This window comes from Pseudonaja textilis, chromosome 18, assembly GCF_049901715.1.
Source record: "Pseudonaja textilis isolate UNSWEBS1 chromosome 18, rPseTex1.2, whole genome shotgun sequence".
NCBI lineage: Eukaryota > Metazoa > Chordata > Lepidosauria > Squamata > Elapidae > Pseudonaja > Pseudonaja textilis.
In genome coordinates, this window is record NC_142007.1 from 3,973,994 (window position 1) to 3,993,630 (window position 19,637).

General features: G+C 44.9%; 1 protein-coding gene across 2 annotated transcripts in view; it reads right to left on the minus strand.

Annotated features, from left to right (window-relative positions):
- Positions 1-19,637, minus strand: part of AGRN (agrin) — a 177,682-nt gene that overhangs the window by 66,022 nt on the left and 92,023 nt on the right. For both annotated transcript variants that reach the window (XM_087914911.1, XM_087914912.1), the window contains exon 4: positions 3,469-3,684. In XM_087914911.1, coding sequence (XP_087771037.1) covers positions 3,469-3,684 — 216 coding nt within the window. The remainder of the gene's footprint in view (positions 1-3,468; positions 3,685-19,637) is intronic.

The following is a 19,637-nucleotide window of genomic DNA, read 5'->3' on the forward strand; positions in this document are numbered from 1 at the left end:
TGCTTTACCCATTGAGTTCATCGAGCAAAGAGTGAATGAGATTTGAATGGCCACAAGGAGGTGGCTTTAATGTTGCCATAAGCAAAATGCAATTAGGGACAGACATTAAGAGGCTGCCAGCTGTTCTAAGGTGGGGACAGTATCTTATTTATAAGGTCCTTTATTTATTTAATTATTCCCTACTTCATTAGACATTCCCCACCCCCCACAAACTCATAGCCCATTGTTATTACTTTAAATAAATCAGGATGACACATCCATCCGTCTCTCTCTCTCTCTTTCTCTTTCTCTCTCTCTCTCCCTCTCTCTCTCTCACACACACACACACAGGACATTGCAACGGTCATAAATAAATGTGAGTCGGCTGCCAAGCATCCGAATGCAAATCACGTGAACCCTGGGGATGCAGCAATGGGTCCTAAAGCGTGCAGCAAAAACAAAAACAAAAAAATCCACTTTTTTTCAGGTCTGTTGTAACTTGGAACAGTCGCTAAGTGAAGTGTTGTAAGTCGAGGACTACCTGTAGCCCCGTTCTTCGGCGTGTTGCTTATGCTGGCGTAAATCGCCAGCTCTTCTTTAGGCTCAACCCAAGCGGTGGGCCCACCTCTTGTTTCCTTCCCTCTCTTTGGGGATTTCTTTCTTTCTTTTTCTTTCTTTCTTTTAAATGGAATCCGGGTAGTCCTTGACTTACGGCCACGATTGGGCCTCCCGATGTTCCTTTTCCCCCTGCCCCATTTTTTTATTTTATTTTACAACAAGTCCATCTTTCGATTCAACAGCATGTCGACTGGGTACCCATATCTTGTGCAAGTATTTATAATTAATATACATTTCTTGCTATCATATCAATGGTTACATTCATATGAATTTATTATTTTAAATAAATCAGGATGACACATCCATCTGTTTCTCTCTCTCTCTCTGTCTCTGTCTCTGTCTTTCTGTCTCTGTCTCTCTCTTTCTTTTTTTCTTTCTTCTTTCATCCTCTCTCTCTCTCTCTGTCTCTCTTTCTTTTTTTCTTTCTTCTTTCATCCTCTCTCTCTCTCCTTTCATCCTCTCTCTCTCTCTCTCTCTGTCTTTCTGTCTCTGTCTCTGTCTTTCTTTTTTTCTTTCTTCTTTCATCCTCTCTCTCTCTCTCTCACTCCCTCTCTCTGTCTCTCTCTGTCTCTGTCTTTCTGTCTCTGTCTCTCTCTTTCTTTTTTTCTTTCTTCTTTCATCCCCTCTCTCTTTCTCTCTCTCTCTCTCTCTCTCTCACTCCCTCTCTCTGTCTCTCTCTGTCTCTGTCTTTCTGTCTCTGTCTCTCTTTCTTTTTTCTTTCTTCTTTCATCCCTCTCTCTCTCCCTCTCTCTCTCTCTCTCTTCTTTTTTCTTCTTCTTTCATCCTCTCTCTCTCTCTCTCTCTCTCTCCTCCCTCTCTCTGTCTCTCTCTGTCTCTGTCTCTCTCTCTCTCTTTCTTTCTTTCATCCTCTCTCTCTCTCTCTTTCTCTCTCTCTCTTTCTCTCTCTCTTTTTCCTCTTCTACCAGAGCTCTCTGCAGGAGTCTAGAAAGCAGAGATTTATCGCTAAAAGCAGGAACTTCTCCATCAGAGAAAGAAGGGAGGGGAAAAGGTCAAGTTAATTTACTTGGGGAAAAAAAAGCAGACGGGGCGTTTTCATTTGCACAGTTCCTTGCTTTCGAGTGGTATGTGCCTTGCTAGCACGGAGGGTTCATTAGCCTGGCTTATGAGGCCTCCTCCGGAAAAATCACTCGCTCCGGGTGCAAACTGGACTTGGGAAAATCATAGCCTGCATCTTGTGAGGGCGAGACGCAGAGGTGATGGAAGTCAGCCCACCTATTTCTCTCACCAAGAAGGGCTGACGTTATACGCTACTTGGGAGCAGTGAAGGGAAAGTTAGAAACGTAAATGCTGGGTTATAATCGTTGTTTCTTTCTTTCTTTCCTTCCTTCTTTCTCTTTTCTTTCTTTCTTTTCTCTTTCTCCCTTCCTTCCTTCCTTCCTTCCTTGTCTTTGGTACTAGCAGTGATGATGTTACCTGGCTTGGCTAATGAAAGGCCTGCAAGAACGCAACCAAGCTCAGAGAGCACCAAGGACCCCTCATGTCAACCTTGAGCTACAAATATTTATTCTTTCTTTCTTTCTTTCTTTCTTTCTTTCTTTCTTTCTTTCTTTCTTTCTTTCTTTCTTTCTCTCTCTCTCTCTCTCTCTCTCTCTCTCTCTCTCTTTCTTTCTTTCTTTCTCTCTCTCTTTCTCTCTTTTTCTTTTTTCCTTTCCTTTTCTTTTTTTGGAAGGCTAACAAACAGCAAAAAATATATATGTTCTTTTGACTCTCAGCACTCAGCTCAGAGTTTCAAAACTGTTTCTAAGAGCCTTGTGAAAATAACTCAATGTGGTTCTGGTTTTGCTAAATTCTCTGAACAGCGATATACAAGACTGCTAATTGTACAACCTTGGCCACTCCTTTGCCCACTTACTGACACTAAATCTCTGCATCGCTTATTTCCACCTCCCCCTTTTGCTTGTTCGTTTTCACTTTTTCTTTTAAAAACTAGCAATACATCAGGATCAGAAGGAGGGGGGGAAAGGAAAGGGAAGAAGAAGAAGAGGAGAAAGAGGAAGAGGAAGAGGAAGAGGAAGAAGAAGAAGAAGAAGAGGAGGAGGAGGAGGAGGAGGAGGAGGAGGAGGAGGAGGAGGAGAAGGAGAAGGAGAAGAAGAAGAAGAAGAAGAAGAAGAAGAAGAAGAAGAAGAAGAAGAAGAAGAAGAAGAAGAAGAAGAGGAGGAGGAGGAGGAGGAGGAGGAGAAGGAGAAGGAGAAGGAGAGGGAGTGGGAGAAGAAGAAGAAGAAGAAGAGGAGGAGGAGGAGGAGGAGGAGGAGGAGGAGGAGGAGGAGGAGGAGAAGGAGAAGGAGAAGAAGGAGAAGAAGAAGAAGAAGAAGAAGGAGGAGGAGGAGGAGGAGGAGGAGGAGGAGAAGGAGAAGAAGAAGAAGAAGAAGAAGAGGAAGAAGAAGAGGAGGAGGAGGAGGAGGAGGAGGAGGAGGAGGAAAAAGAAGAGGAGGAGGAGGAAGAAGCAAGAGGAGGAGGAAGAAGAAGAGGAAGAAGAACAGGAGGAGGAAGAGGAAGAAGAGAAGGAGGAAGAGGAAGAAGAAGAGGAGGAAGAAGAGGAAGGAGGAGGAAGAAGGAGGAAGAGGAGGAGGAGGAAGAGGAGGAGGAGGAGGAAGAAGAGAAAGAAGAGAAGGAGGAAGAGGAAGAAGAATAGGAAGAGAAGGAGGAAAAAGAAAAGGAGGAGGAGGAGGAAGAAGCAAGAGGAGGAGGAAGAAGAAGAGGAAGAAGAACAGGAGGAGGAAGACGAGCAGGAGGAGAAAGAAAGAAAGAAGAAGAAAAAGAAGAAGAAGAAGCAGCCACAACAGCAGCAGAGGCGGAAGCCTTTGAGATCCGAGGTGGGACGGATGAAATGTTGCGACCAGCCACACTTACCACAAGCCCCTTTGCTCATGACTTTAATGCGACGCTGCTGGTTGCACTGGGCTTTCTCCAGCTCACATTCGTTACTGTAGGTCGAATAGTCCGAACCGCACACCGGAGCCACCACGGACGGGCAGGCGGCTTTCTTACAAACACACACGCCTTGGGAAGAGTCCGTGGGGTTCTTCTCGCAGATGGCACCGAAGCCACACAGCACCCCTCGACAAACTGTGGGCGGAAAAGAGAAAAGAGAGTTAACGCTCTGCCTGGGCGGAAGGGTTTAAAAAAGCAGAACGCAAAAACTGGGCTCAGGTTTCTAGTCCCCACGGAGAAAAGGAGGGAAATTGCTCTGGGCAGACAAAACAGGATGCAGGAACCTCGCACTGATATCCAGAATAGGTATCGTTGACCTCAATGAATTCAGCCTCGGATCCAGTTCACACAACTTGGCATTTTTATCTACCTATCGAGTCCTTACCAAGGACCTGGGATAGGCAAATCTGGACTGTTTGATGGTGTCACAGCTCTCGCCGCAGGATGGAAGCTGTTCCAAGCAAAGCTGCCTTCTGTAATTGACCGACGGCGAATGTGTCAATGCCGCTGATGCTGTTCAAATGGTGCTCCAGTTGTTTCGGGACTGCACCCAAGGCACCTAGGACTATTGGCGCTACCCTCGCTTGCCTTTGCCACGATCGTTCTATTTCTATTTGTAGGTCTTTGAATTTTGTTATCCTCTCCAGTTCAATTATTATTATTACTATTATTATTACGGTGGTTAATCTCTGGTGAGATTCACGGCCTTTGGGGCTGGTTGGTAGCTCAACAGCTCGAGTCCTAACCAAGGACCTAGGAACAGTTCAGGTAGCGTCAGAGGACATAAGCTGTTCCAAGTAGGGTGCTTTTTTTGTAGAATCAGGGTATTCAAGTCTGATAAATTATTATGACTATTATTATTATTAATTATATTAATTATTATATTTATTATTGTTGTTGTTATTGTTATTGTTATTATTATACTACACAAAAATGACAGTATACACAACGAATGAGATAACCATGCTGGGTTTCGTATCACAAATCACTAGCCGAACACTTCCCAAGCGTTTAGGACTGTGTGATCTATCAGCGGATTATGCGAGCAGATCCCAGTATGGTGGCCTTCTGCAGCTGACCATGGGTGATCTTGTCAGCGCCAATTGTTTTTAAGTGCTTGCCTAGGTCTTTAGGCACAGCACATTGTTGTTATTATTGTTATTGTTATTTTACAAATGTTACGCTTGGCTGTTTTGGGGGAACTAGTAGAAGGGGACTCTCCAGGTGAGCTAGTGTACAACTTGAAGTAATGTGTGAATCCATCACCTGGGTTCATAGAGTAATAAGGCCTAAGCCTCATAACACAGTCTGTCTTGATAACAGGGCCTGTCTCCAAAAATCTGCGCTTCCTCACGGCCCTTTTGTCCAGAGACCAGATGAATGAATGAATGAGGAAGGAAGGAAGGGATACATGTAATGAAGTCATAAATCTGATTTCCAAAGGAGGGAGGGAGGCAGGGCAGAGTTTGCCCAGCCTCCAGCCTCACAGATCTCCCTCCTTCCCCCACACCCCAAAAACATGAACGATGGTACAATTCCCAGCATCCCCCTAAGGCAGGAGGCCAAGAGGTGAGGGGTGCCTGGGAGCTGTAGTTCAACCGCAAGGGCAGGGCCAGCTCAAATGAAAAAAACTGTCATACAAACACATCCTTTTTACCTATAGAACCTGACCATAATTCTATACAGGATTCCGTCATCTCTCTCTCTCTCTCTCCCTCTCTCTCTCCCTCCCTCCCTCTCCCTCTCTTTCTTTCTCTCTATCTCCCTTCCTCCCTCTTTTTCTGTTTCCCTTTTTCTCTTCCCCTCTCTCCCTTCCTTCCTCTCCCTCTTTCTTTCTCTTTCTCTCTCTCCCTTCCTCCCCATTTGCTTTTTTCTTTTCCTCTCTCTCTGTTTCTCTTTCTCTTCCTCTCTCTCTCCCTCCCTCCCTCTCCCTCTCTTTCTTTCTCTCTATCTCCCTTCCTCCCTCTTTTTCTGTTTCCCTTTTCTCTTCCTCTCTCCCCTTCCTCCCTCTCCCTCTTTCTTTCTCTTTCTCTCTCTCCCTTCCTCCCTCTCTTTCTTTTTCTGTTTCTCTTTTTCCTCTCACTCTCTCTCCCTTCCTCCCCACCTCTCTCTCCCTTCGCCTCTTTCTTTTTCTCTCTATCTGTTTCTCTTCCTCTCCCTTTCTTTTTGTTCCTTTCTCTCTTTCTTTTTCTTTCTCTCTCTCCCTTCCTCCCTCTCTTTTTCTGTTTCTCTTTTTCTCTTCCTCTCTCCCTCTCTCTCCCTTCCTCCTCACCTCTCTCTCCCTTTGCCTCTTTCTTTCTCTCTCTATCTGTTTCTCTTCCTCTCCCTCTCCCTTTCTTTTTGTTCCTTTCTCTCTTTCTTTTCCTCTCTCTTTCCCTTCCTCCTTATCTCTCTCCCCCTTTCTCTCTCTCACACTGTGTGCGTGTGCGTGTGTGTGCGTGTGTGTGTGTTCAGGCTTGTTTGTTCCCTAATAACAGATGTATCATTCTCTTGATCATGTAATCAGCTAAGCTGGCATAGACTAGTTTCCCATTTACATTGCAAATGAAGCTGAGGTGATGGCTGTTCTTTTTTTTAAAAAAAACTGGAGGTTTAAGGGGGTGGTGGGGGGAGGGAAGCCAGGTAAGGGAAACCTAAAAGTACAGACAGGCCTGCCTTCTCAAAATAGCAGACAAACAGTTATACCAGGGGGATCTTGTTTAGATCTTTCTCGAGTGCAGGATACCAAATTTATATTCAGCCCTGCAAAGCCCTCGGCTAGAAGCGTGTACCTGTTTGATCTTGTACTTTCTCTTGCGATGAAACCCCAGTTCCCAAACTCCTGCCTACCTCTAGCTTGTGCGTTCGCGCCCCAGTAGCATTTCCACACCTTTTAAAATTTGCATTCTTCCTCCCCCCTGTGCTGAGTCAGTGGGTCCCAGGGTGAAGTGTTGGGAACAGAAGAACCTGCTATGTAAGTCAAGCTATTTCCCCCAATTTATTTTCGTTCGGCACCGGATCACAAGGTGTTTCCCGTCATCGCCTCTTGAGCTCCGGTCTGAAGTATAAATAGTCCTCAATAGACGACCCTAATGGAGTCTGTCATGGGCATCTCTACAACTGCCTGATTTGGCTCTGCAACCCAACAAGACAGATAACAGACTTCAGTGAGTAATTAGGACTGCAGAAAATAACAATTGCTACCAATCTGCCTTCCATTGAAGACCCGTATATTGTACGAGTCAAAAAAAGAAGGTTGTGAAAATATTTACAGACCCCCTCACATCCCGGACATAAACAGTTTCAACTCCTACCCTCAAAATGACACTATAGAACAACTAGACACAAGGGCAGATTATTCCCCAAACGCCATCACCCTGCTAAACAAATAATTCCCTCAACCCTGTCCAACTATTTGCAAAGTCTGCACTACTATCGTTATTAATCTTCTCATCACTCTTTATCACCCATCCCCTCCCACTTGTGACAGTATGACTGTAACTTTGCCGCTTGTATCCTTATGTCAATAAATATATTGACTGTTTCCTAGTATGATTTGATTGCTTATTGTACCCTATGACTGTTTATTAAGTATTGTACCTGATGATTCTTGACTCTTGACGAATGTCTCTTTTCCTTTTACGCACACTGAGGGCATTTGCGCCTTGTGTGTCCAACACACTTGGCCAATAAAGAACTATCCTATCCTATCCTATCCTTTCCTATCCTATCCTATCCTATCCTATCCCTATCCTATCCTATCTACACTGAGAGCATTTGCACCAAGACAAATTCCTTGTGCGTCCAATCACACTTGGCCAATAAAGAACTATCCTATCCTATCCTATCCTATCCTATCCTATCCTATCCTATCTTATCCCTATCCTTTCCTTTCCTTTCCTTTCCTTTCCTTTCCTATCCTCTGTACACTGAGAGCATTTGCACCAAGACAAATTCCTTGTGTGTCCAATCACACTTGGCCAATAAAGAATTCTATTCTATTCTATTCTATTCTATTCTATTCTATTCTATTCTATTCTATTCTATTCTATTCTATTCTATTCTATTCTATTTCTATTCTATTCTATTCTCTTCTCTTCTATTTCTATTCTATTCTATTCTATCCTATTCTAGCCTAAAATCATTGTGGTTAAGTGAAACTTTGGGAAAGCGAGCTTTACCCTACCATATGACCTTCTTTGTCCCGGTCATTAAGGGAATCACTACAGTTGTTAAAATTTATTAACGTGGTCGTTCAGTTTCTGTAAAGCAGTATATAAGTCTAAGGGCTATTGCTATGTTGATGGCCGAACTCAGCATGGAAGCACGGACTGAAGAACTAAAGGAAGGATGAATAAAAAAGCAAAGCTGGACTATCTCTACTCATGAGCTGTTGCTAATTTTACCATCTGCGTGAGAGGTGATGTTTTTTTAAATATTGCCATTAATGCACCTTGGAAACCTGAGGGGGTGGGGGGGACAAGGGGGTGTCTTTCACCTCCCCCTGAAGGACTCCGTGTGGGTTGCAAGAGAGAGTAGGATTCCTCTCGTTTTTTGCATTCTTCCAAGTTACTGATTTGATTAGAAACGATTAACATATCATGTAGGGGATTTCACATTTCTGCGGGCACGGCACAGATACTGGGGAGAAGGGGGAGAGGAGAGATTGCCGTATATAATATCAGTGGAAAAACAATTTTTTTTAAAAAAAAAAGTATGAAAAATCATAAAGGGGAAAGGGAGGAAAAAAAGAAAGCTTTGCCAGCAGTTCATTTACACTTCAATACACGGATATTTGGCTCCAGCTGCCTGGAGAATTTAAGCTCATATGCATGGCAACAATACACTACTAAGAGACTAATATTGTCAAATAAAAAAGAACTCTCTTTCTCTTCTGCCCAATATCTAAAAGCAATTTATCATTTTTATGAAGCTCTGTAGACCGGACCCTTTCACTGCTTTGCTTTGCTTTTTTAAAAAACAAAAAAAAATATCTAGCAGACAAATTCCTTCCCCCACCCCACCAAAAGGGAGATAAGAGACAGGGGAAGGAGAGAAGGAAAGTGATGAGCGTTTAAAAATGCAGTGAGATGGTTGTAATTTTTTTTTTCCTTCTTTCCTTCCTCCTCCTCTCCTCAAATCCCACTCCTTCCTAGCACTGATGATGTTATCTAGTTGGGTAATGCAACGTCTACAAGAAAACAAGCAAACTCAGAGCGCATCAAGGACCCCACAGTCATCCTCCTCCTCCGACCCCACTCCTTTCTTTCTTTTTTTTTATAAATAAATTTTATTAATTTTACAATTAAAACAAACCAGCAACACATACACAAATGAAAGGAAAGAACGAGAAGAAAAGAAAAGAAAGAAAAAAAGCAAAAAGAACGAAAAGAAGATAGACAGAAAGAATAGAAAGCAATCAAAAACATTCTCGTTTTCCACGGTTTGTAAGATCTCTTTTCAACCCCACTCCTTTCTAGCACTGATGATGTTACCTAGTTGGGTAATGCGACGTCTACAAGAAAACAAGCCAACTCGGAGACATCACAGTTCAAACTCTGAGCTGCAAATATTCTCTTCTATTAACACTAGGATTAATCTCAGGGATGTCTTTCTCTGTCTATTCAGACCTCTGAAAATCTATTTTTCTGGGCCATCTGACAGGCATGCCTTCCTCCTCCTCCTCCTCGTCCTCGCCCAATTTTTCAAGACTCCAGCTGAAATTGTAGCACATTAGTGACCTGTCAGTCAAAGAGACAGAAAGAGCTTCTTCCTGCAGGAGAGAAGAGCTGCAGTCTGCCCCGAGACGTGTTCGTCTTCCTTCACATTTCCCCAGGAGCGCACAATCAAATATTAGGACTGCCAGGCTGAAGAGCAGGCAAGCTCAACATTGCAAAACATCCCTGGTTCAGCCCTGAATATTTTACATTAAGGTGTCAAATCGTGGGGGTGCAACTGTCTTCCCCGAGCAAATTCCCAGCGGCTTCTCCAAGTTCCAGCACCTCGGACAGGGGCCACATGGCTGAATTGAGCAGCCCCTTTTAATTTCCCAAGATGCCCCCAGCACTCTGCAGCACGGTGGGAAATTAAAAAGCAGGGATGACATACAGCCCCTCCAGGACTGCGGGGGGTGCGGGGGGGGAAAAAAACCTCTGCAGAGAAATCCAACAATGGCTCAATGTTGGGAGAGAGATGTGAGGAAGGCCCTTCCCATTCTGAACCTCCAGAATCTGGGGAGATATTTGGCTGGGGAAGGTCATTGAAGTGTCCCTCAAGAACAAGACAAGACCTCGCACAACTGACCTCCCAGCTGTAATTCAGAAGTTTCTGCTCTTGCATAGATGCCGGTCTTTTTGTGTATGTGTGTGTGTGTGTGTGTGTGTGTGTGTGTGCGTGCGTGCTATAAATGGAGTTCCTGTGTGTATTAAACCTTCCTCCAATAATGCCTGATGCTTTTCTCGGCTTCAGCTCTCAGGAATTTCCCCAGTTCCCGGCCTATCTTTCTTTATTAACTGCAGCTCAGCCCCCGCGAGAGGAAGAGAAAATGGAGACGAGGCTGATGTGTGATGTGCCACGTCTAGATAATTGGTTTCGAAAGGCTGGCCTGGCCAATCCAGAGGTGGCATGCCATGCTCTTCCGTCGTGAGTACTGTGCCCAGGATGCACGCTCAGAAACGGATCGATAGCCCCCACACACACACAAAAAAAGAGTTTAATCCAATCCAGAAAGTCCATGATCCATGCTACAATTATTTCTGGGCTGATAGATGTCACCCCATCCTAACCAAGTGCATCTCTTGGCAATGTATATTTGGTCTCGAGATTCGTATTTCTCAACCTGGCAATTTTAAGATACATGGACTTCAACATCTGCCAGCTGGGAAATTCTGGAATTTGAAGTCCACGTACCTTAAGATTGCCAAGGTCGGAAGACACAGTTGTCCATCAACCTACAGAACCACAGATATATTTGTCCCTACAAATGATCTTTCAAAAGATCAGAACAATGTTGAATTAACAGAGACAGATGCAAAAGCTCTGCTTTTAGACAACGCAAATCCAATGCACGGAGAAAGGATGGAGGAAGAACTGGATGTCAGTGGGACTTGTGAAAAACCAAGGAACACCAGTGAAATGCAACCAGCAGTAGAGGTGTTCCATCGATAGAAGTGTAATTTACAAACCGTAGGAAGGAATTAATTCCACTTTATACCATCCAGAGCTGGACCACCATCCTTGAAGAAGGATTCTGAACAGGTGAAGCTATTGCAGAGGCAGCAGCGATAAAAAGCAGATCCCAAAAAGATCGCATAGAAAAAGAGAAAATGTGTTTCCCTCATTTAAACATAAGCATAAACTGTTTCAACTCAAAACGACGCCACAGAGCCCTGCACGCCAGAACAACTAGACACGAGGGACAGTTTTTTCCTGAACGCCATCACTCTGCTAAAGAAATAATTCCCTCAACACTGTCCAACTATTTACAAAGTCTGCACTACTATTACTATTAAACTTCTCATCACTCCTTATCACCCCTCCCCTCCCACTTGTGACTGTATGACTGTAACCTTGTCGCTTGTATCCTTACGATTTATATTGACTGTTTCCTAGTACGATTGGATTGCTTATTGTACCCTATGACTATCATTAAGTGTTGTACCTGATGATTCTTGACTCCTGATGAAGGTATCTTTTCCTTTATGTACACCGAGAGCATTTGCACCAAGACAAATTCCTTGTGTGTCCAATCACACTTGGCCAATAAAGGATTCTATTCTATTCCATCTATTCAAACTGTAAGATGCTGAATCATAAGACTTATTCCAGTTGAATGTTAGAAGGAACTTCCTAAAGGTTCCTAATTTGAGAAGTTAGGATTCCAGTAGAGTAGACTAGAGTAGAGTTGAGTAAGAGAGTTGGAAGGGACCTTGGAGGTCTTCTAGTCCAACCCTTTAATAAGGCAGATGACCCTACACCACTTCAGACAAATGGTTGTCCAATCTCTTCTTTAAAAACTTCCAGTGTTGAAACATCCACGACTTCTGGAGGCAAGTTCCCAATTAGTCTAGGATTTGGATATTTTTTGGCCGCAGACGAAAATAACAGAAGCACCTAGCGTGGAGTTAAAATTTATTCCAAGGGACTTTCCATCAGGGAGAAACGAGGAAAACCTCCGGCAAAGGGAACTCGTTCTAAATTTGGATCCTCCCATTTTCTCCATTACTTTCTCAATGGGACTTTGTTTGCATGTCCCACCCAGGTCCTTTTGAGCCGTTTCCTTTTGTTGTAAGATCGTTTTTTAAACCACCCTTGTTCATCCTGTCAGGCCCAAGGCCCTGGTGAATAATTTAGTGCGCGTATTCAACAAGGCCTGGCTGGGTACCTCTGCTTCCCCCGGCAGAGCCAGGAGCGCGCGGGACACAGCTGGATTGGAAGGCGATGAAAAATGTATGAACGCCAAGCGCCCCCCAAATAACATATGGCTGAGTTATTTCCTCGCTTTTCCGGCACCCTGGTTACACATCCCAACATCGCTCCGCAGAACCTCCAACTTCTCAGCAGGGAAACCGGGCGAAAGCCCCAGACCGCCTTACGGGAAGTCACGTTCTCTGGCATTCTCCAGGCACCGATGGTGTGTCAACCTCAGACACACCTGAGGTCTCTTCACCTGCCAGTGCGTAAAAGCAGAGGAGCTGGGAAAATGGGAAGGCATGTTTTTGGTGAGGGGAGCATTAGTGATTCACCCCAAAAGCCGGCCCAGGGCTTTGATCACAGGAGGTGGAACTCTCAAAGAGCAGCCAAGATGGAAGGGCCAGGAAAAAAACAGAGAAGAGGAATGATTTGAATGACTTTTGCCCTGGATGGATTCCAAAAGTGACCCTCATTCAGAAGACATCTTTATCTTCTGCCTCTTTTTCTATACTTGCCCTAGTTTGGCGTGGGTGGGTGGGTCTTTACTTTGGTTCTTGGGAGTCCAAGGAAGGATGCTCTGGATTTGGGGATTTTCAAGTTTAGGACAGAATAAACAAAGGAATGGTGAGGGGCTGAGTAGTAAATCTATTCATTTCTTGATTGCAATTCGTGCTAGTTAATAAATTATGTTCCCAATCAGGACAGTTACACATGGGGGGGTGGGGAGCGTTTGAAAAAAGAAACAATCAACAGGGTTTGTTGCTGTTTGTTGTTCTTTCTTTCTTTCTTTCTTTCTTTCTTTCTTTCTTTCTTTCCTTCCTTTCTTCTTCTTCTTCTTCTTCTTCTTCTTCTTCTTCTTCTTCTTCTTCTTCTTCTTCTTCTTCTTCTTCTCCTCCTCCTCTCTCTTCCTCTTCTTTCTCCTCCTCTTCCTCCTTCTTCTCCTCCTCTCCCTCTCCTCTCTTCTTTCTCCTCCTCCTCTTCTTCTCTCCTCCTCTTCCCCCCACCCCCTTCCTCCTGCTGTTCTTCTTTCTTTTCCTCTTCCTCTTCTCTCTCTCCCTCCTCTTCTTTCTCCTCCTCTGCCTCCTCTCCTCCTCCTCCCCCACTCTCCCTCTTTTTCCTCCTCCTCCTCCTCCTCCTCTTCTTCTCCTCCTCCTCCTGCTCTTCTCCTTTCTCCCTCTCCTTTCTCCTTCCTCCTTCTTCTCCTTCTCTCCCTCTCTTCTTCTTTCTCCTCCTCTCCTCCCCTCTTCTTCTTTTTCTTCTTCTTCTCTCCTTCTCTTCCCCCATCCCTTCCTCCCGCTGCTGTTCTTTCTTTCCCCTCTTCCTCCTCTTCTCCTCCTCATCCTTCTTGATGTCAAGAGTTTAATTCCCCAACCCTGGATAGTCTCTCAACCTGAGAGGGGCAGCGGGAGGATTTAAACGTTCGTTTCCAAACACCCAAAGGGCTCGAGGCTTTCAGAGGGCGAGGTCTCTTTGAAAGGAAGGGAAGGGAACACAGAGTTCTCCCCAAGCGTTGTTCTCTTTTATGAGGGGGTGCTCCATTGCCGGCAAAAGGTGCTCATTATGGACCATTATACCTTTTTCGTCTCAGTCGGGTCAAATCATTTGAGCAAACAAAGATAGATCCAGCTCAACTAGCCTTGGAAAGAGAGGAACAAAAAAAAACAGCTTTTCTCTTCTTCTGGGTAGTAATTGATTTAATTGGATTTCTGAGATCAAAAGCTAGAAGCCGCCTTTTAAAAACACCCTTGGCTCCTCTTCACTCTTTCATTACCCTCTCTTGAGGTGGGGGTCCCTGCTGCGTAAAGAAAAAAGACCACCGGCTTACCTCGCCATTTGGGGTGTTTTATTTCTCCCTCCAAAGAGACAAGTGCACCTTTGGCTAATGGGCCATTGAAGCCCGGGCGCAAAGTCTATTCTACATAACAAAGATCCACTTCCTTCAGGCAGAGCCATTTCATAGTCTTCCACTGCACCCACCCACCAAGTTTCAACCGAACGTAGCACACAGACAGCCTACAGAGTTAGTAGCTACGACGCCTGGCAGCAACCGGTCAGGTGTTCTGACCCGAACCCTTTTCCAATAAAGCAAACACAAACCAAAGGAAACAGAAACCTGTTTAATCCTCCCACCCTTCCTTTCACCCATCTCCTCCCACTTATGACCGGATGACTCTAACTTCGTCACTTGTATCCTTACGATTTTTATTGACTGTTTCCTAATATGATTCAATTGCTTACTGTACTCTATGACTATTATTAAGTGTTGTACTTTATGATTCTTGACTCTTAACGAATGTATCTATTCTTTTATGTACACTGAGAGCATTTGCACCAAAGACAAATTCCTTGTGTGTCCAATCACACTTGGCTGATAAAGAATTCTATTCTATTCTATATTCTATTCAATATTCTGTTCTATTCCTGAATTCTATTCTATTCTATTCTATTCTATTCTATTCTATTCCATTCCATTCCATTCCATTCCATTCCATTCCATTCCATTCCATTCCATTCCATTCCATTCTATTCTATTCTATTCTATTCTATTCTATTCCATTCTTATTCTATTCTATTCTATTCCATTCCATTCCATTCTACTCTAATCTACTCTATTCTATTCTATTCCTAATTTATTCTATTCTATTTTATTCTATTCCTAATTTATGCTATTTTATTCTGCCCTGCCTTCACTCTGACTGTCCTTCAGATATTTGAAGCAGCATATTCTGTCTTTCCGCTCCTTTCTGTCTCGGAAACCCTCCTTGGGACATGCTCAGATCTGACACGTTCCTTCCTTAATGTGTCTTGTCCAGAACCGGACGTCCAGTCTGCAACCCACCATAAGTCCACGGAAGGTGCTCAGCCGATTTCTGAATCTGTCAATGGGACGGGCGAAAATCTGATTTGCGCTTCTCCATTGTGGAGTCTCTACTTTCGTCTTTCCCCAAACAGGAAGGTGCTGAAAAAAAGGACCTAGGCCCTCAACCGGCTGTCCGAACCTTGCGCTGAGATTTTGAAACCGGGCCAAAGACAGCCTATTTTCTGCCACTAGGAACAAACCCAAGATTCCTAGAAAGCCAGAAGCAGACTGGACACAGCATGGAGCCCATTGCTATGGTGTGCAATCTGTGCTACGAGTTAATTAACTTGCTTAATTACCATTCTAGTGTGTCTTTCTAAATTTGAATACCTATACCATTTTGTCTGTCTGTGTGTGTGAAGAAAGGGGCACGGGGAGAAAGAGAGGGAGGAAGAGAAGGTGGAAGAGAGGGAGATGGGGGAGAAAGAGGGAGAGAAAGAGAGAAGGAGGGAGGGAGGGAAAGGGAGAAAGAGGGAGAGAAAGAAGGAGGGAGAGAGAGAGGAAAAACAACAGAGAAAACATGGATAAGTGATGATTTTTCTTTTCTAACAGTTCATTTAGTGACCGTTGGAAGTTACGAGAGCCCTGGAAAAAAAGTGACTCAGCCTTGTTTTTCACACTTAGGACCGTCACAGCATTCCGCATTGTCATGTGATTGAAGTTCGGACGCTTGGCAACTTCATATTTATGTCTGTTACCATGTCCGGTGTGTGTGTGTGTGTCACGCAACCCCCACTTTTACGACCGTCTGACAAGCAACGGGGAAGCCCGATTCGCTTAACAACCGTGTGACTAACTTAATAACCGCTGCAAGAAAGGTCGCAAAACTCACTTAACGCACCTCGCTCAGCAATAGAAATTTTGGGTTCAGTTGTGGTCGTAAGTCAAGGACTACCTGAAACTGATACTTAGGCCCAACTACTAGCCCTGCCTGAAATTTACTTATTTGTTATTTTTAAATAGTGCCCTTCAAAGAAAATGCTGTTGGATCCTCCCACAAAAAACATGAAAAACGGAATGGGGTTATGGTAATTGTCCAAGCAGGGGTTTTCTTCCCAAACCAGAAAGAGTCCGTTTTGTGCCATTCAACTTTCAGGCTCATAAAAGCATCAGAAGACAGAAAAATCAGGAGAAATTAAAAGTAGAAGGTAAGGAAAGGCGAAGGAGCCTGACTGGATCTACGGGAAGCTTCCAATGATGCTTCCTTCAATTCTCCCTACCTTTGCAACTACAAACCATCCTTGGAAAACTATCATTGTTTCTGTCACTACTGACGGTCCAAGCCAATCGGCAGTAGATAAGAGTCAGTGGAACTCAAGCATGGATCTTTTGTGGGCACGAAGGGACTCGTGACTGATGGCACATTTGACGCTTCCCTCAGGCTCAGCCTGGTCCTCTCCTACGGAATTCCCACTGTCATCCGAGCAGTAACAATCTCAATGGCATCAGTTCCATTTTTTTTCCAACCTGTTTAGCTCTTGCCTTCACAATTAAACCGGTCTCTTTGCTTCTTTTTGTGCCTTGATCCCAATCATTCTTTCCCCCCCATCTTCACTCCTACCCGTTTTCTCTTCGTTTTCTCCCGCGTCCATCATCTCTTCTCCTTCCCTTTAATGCATTAATTCCTTCTGTTTATTATTTATTTCTGCTGCTTTCCAAGCAGCAATCTTCCATATGCCATGGTCAACAGCAGATGGTCCCATAAATATTGATCTCCACCCACCGGCCCACCCTACGTTTTAGCAAGAGAAGAGAAGGCACAGGCCACTTCATCTCCGTCGTGCCCATATCCCTCTTTGAACAATTAGAACTGAAGTGGCCCGTTGTGGCATCCTGTGGCTAATCTTCCACAAACCCAATTTTACCCCAAGCAAGCGCCACATTTCCTCAGGAAAGAATTTAAGAGAGGTTACCGCAGCCATCCACTATTGTTGCTGGCATCCTGTCGTCTCCAAACTACAGGCGAGGAAATGACTCGCTCAGGAGGAGACAGTTTGCGTGCTTAAATTAAACAAAGGCCCCCGAGAAATGTCCCACTTACTTTGCTTTGATGGGAGAGGGCTCGAAATTGGCGGAGCAGAGGTGGGAATCTTCCAAGCTTCACGAAATGGTCTAGGGGATCCCCGTTGCAATAAAGGCAGGCAACGATTCCTGATTAAATAGCAAAACTGCAGGCGAGCCATGAAAGGCACAAGTGTTCTTCTTGGATTTATTACTTTTTATGAAATGAAATCTTATCTCGAAGTGGCAGGGATGCCTTTTTATTCTCCGGCGGACAGGGACTTTTCACCAAGCTCTCCTCTCACCCAGCCTACCCCACAACTCCTGTATGCAAGAAAGAAAGGAAACGGAGACCACCTGGCCCTGAGTTTGTTCAGGCAGGGCACGTCGTTCCCAACCACTGGTGATGCCCTGCCCCGCCAAAACAGCCGGTTGGCATCACACGGCTGCGTTCTGAATCGTTGCTTCTTTTGGAGTCGAAGAAAAGTTTTCTTTGGCAGTCCCCAAATGCTTGCAAAGGCACGAGTTGAGCTTTTGCTGGCTGGGCATCATGGGAATTCAACCTCTCTCTGGAAGGGAACGTCGAGCAGATAGATGGCTGGGCCTATTTGAGAAGCGGCCTGTCCAGCTGTTCGCTGAAGGCTTCTGGAAAGAGATCGCCCATCAAGAGATCGCCAAGCCCAGAGAGATGGACTTTCCTTGATGTTTAACGTCCAGAGAGCTGATGTGGACAGTGAGAGTTGGTCGGGGTTAATTCTCTCCGCCTAACACACGGCAGGATTTTTAGTGTCCGTACTACACAGCCCATCCACTGCAATTCTCTGAAATGATTAGACCTCCAGCCCTTGCTTATCCACGGAGACCGAGTGGAGCAAGTGGCCAGTTTTAAGTTTCTGGGTGTTACCCTAAAAGAGGATCTGACCTGGGGTGCCCACATTGCAGCCCTGGTCAAAAGGGCCCAGCAGAGATGATACTACTTGAGACTTCTCAGAAAACAACACCTGAATGAAAAACTGCTGGTGACCTTCTACCGCTGCACCAGAGAGAGTATCTTAACTTACTGTACCTCTGTATGGTTTGCCAATTGCACAGTGGCAGATAGGAAAGCACTCCAGAGGGTTAATGTCATTACCCAGAGGACCACTGGTTGCCCTCTCCCCTCTTTGGAAGAGCTTTATAGCTCTCACTGTCTTAAGAAAGTTCAAAACATCCTTAAAGATCCATCACATCCTGGGAACCCTTTGTTTGAACTATTACCCTCTGGCAGACGGTACAGAATAATAAAAACGAGGATAAATAGGCTGAAAAACAGCTTCTAACCCGGGGCAGGAGCTCTGTTGAATTCTGCTGTATGGTTGGCGTGGTGTTGGGTTTTTCAGTTCAATGTGTGGAGTGTGAAGGATGTGTGTTTGTGCTTATTTTCACGGTCATGATGCACACTGAAGAGGGTGTTTGATTTTGTTGTACGAGGGGCAATGACAATAAAGTAAACTACACTAAACGACCCCACAGCCCAACACGGGAATCTCCCTGGTGGGGAAACCCATCCCCAGACCCACAACTGACTTCAGCAACCAACTGCACTGTGTGCTGAACACGCCATTCCCCTTTGCCCCTAATTGATTACTTCCTCCCCTACTTAGTGAAGAAATAAATCAATCTCCAGCGATCGGCCAACTGCTTAGGAGTATACGAACACCACCTCGGGCAGACTTGTTGGCAGAAAGCAGAGAGCAGAGGCTGGACGGCCATCTGTTAGAGAGACACAGAGTAGATGATGGTTGCCAGTTCCCTGGCCAACTTTTGAAATGTGTGTGGACTTTTGAACAACGGCCGTGAGGGGCTGGGGAATTCTGGGAGTTGAAGTCCATCTAGTGACTTGGGAATGCTGGACGAAGATGACTCCAAAGTTTGCCCTGACTGCGGGGATTCTGAAGAAAAGACGTGATTGGACCATCCTGGTGCCGGAGTGAGAGAAGTTAACTATGGACTGAGCATAATATTGCACTATACAGTAGAATTCAATAGTTGTAGCTGGGAGATAATAGCTGTTTTTCAGCCTATTTGTCCTTGTTTTTATTATTCTGTACCGTCTGCCAGATGGTAATAGTTCAAAAAAAAACGGGGGGTGCCCAGGATGAGTTGGATCTTTGAGAATATTTTGAGCTTTCTTAAGGCAGTGGGAGCTATAAAGCTCTTCCAAAGAGGGGAGAGGGCAACCCATGATCCTCTGGGCAATGACATTAAACCCTCTGGAGCGCTGTCCTATCTGCCCCTGTGCAATTGGCAAACCATACAGGTGTGCAATAAGTTAAGATACTCTCTATGGAGCAGCGGTAGAAGGACACCAGCAGTTTTTCATTCAGTTGTTGTTCCCTGAGAAGTCCCAGGTAGTATAGTCTCTCCTGGGTCCTTTTGACCAGGGCTGCAATGTGAGCCCTCCAGGTCAGGTCCTCTTTTATGGCAGTTCAGGCAGTTCCAATGAGATTTCTTGCAAGCTTAAGGTCTCCACAAGAACCCGAGCTACCAACAGTCAAGGGAAATGAGAGGGAGATAAGTCAAGAATTCATGGCGGGGTGGACTTAGATCTTTCACAGTCGCATAGAAACTCATGACTTATGATGTGTTTCACCCCTCCTTCAGCTCAAGCTGGTTATCTTCTACAAAGGACAAGTGAAAAAAGGGTGGGTGGGGAATGAGATGGGTACCAGGGCTCGTTCCTTGGAACTCTTCACCCCATATCAGTGGGCAGTATGGCCTGGTCTTCATGCCTTCTGACCCAACTGTGGTCAGATGCAGCCAACTCCACCCAGATGTGTCCAGTCCATCCTACAAA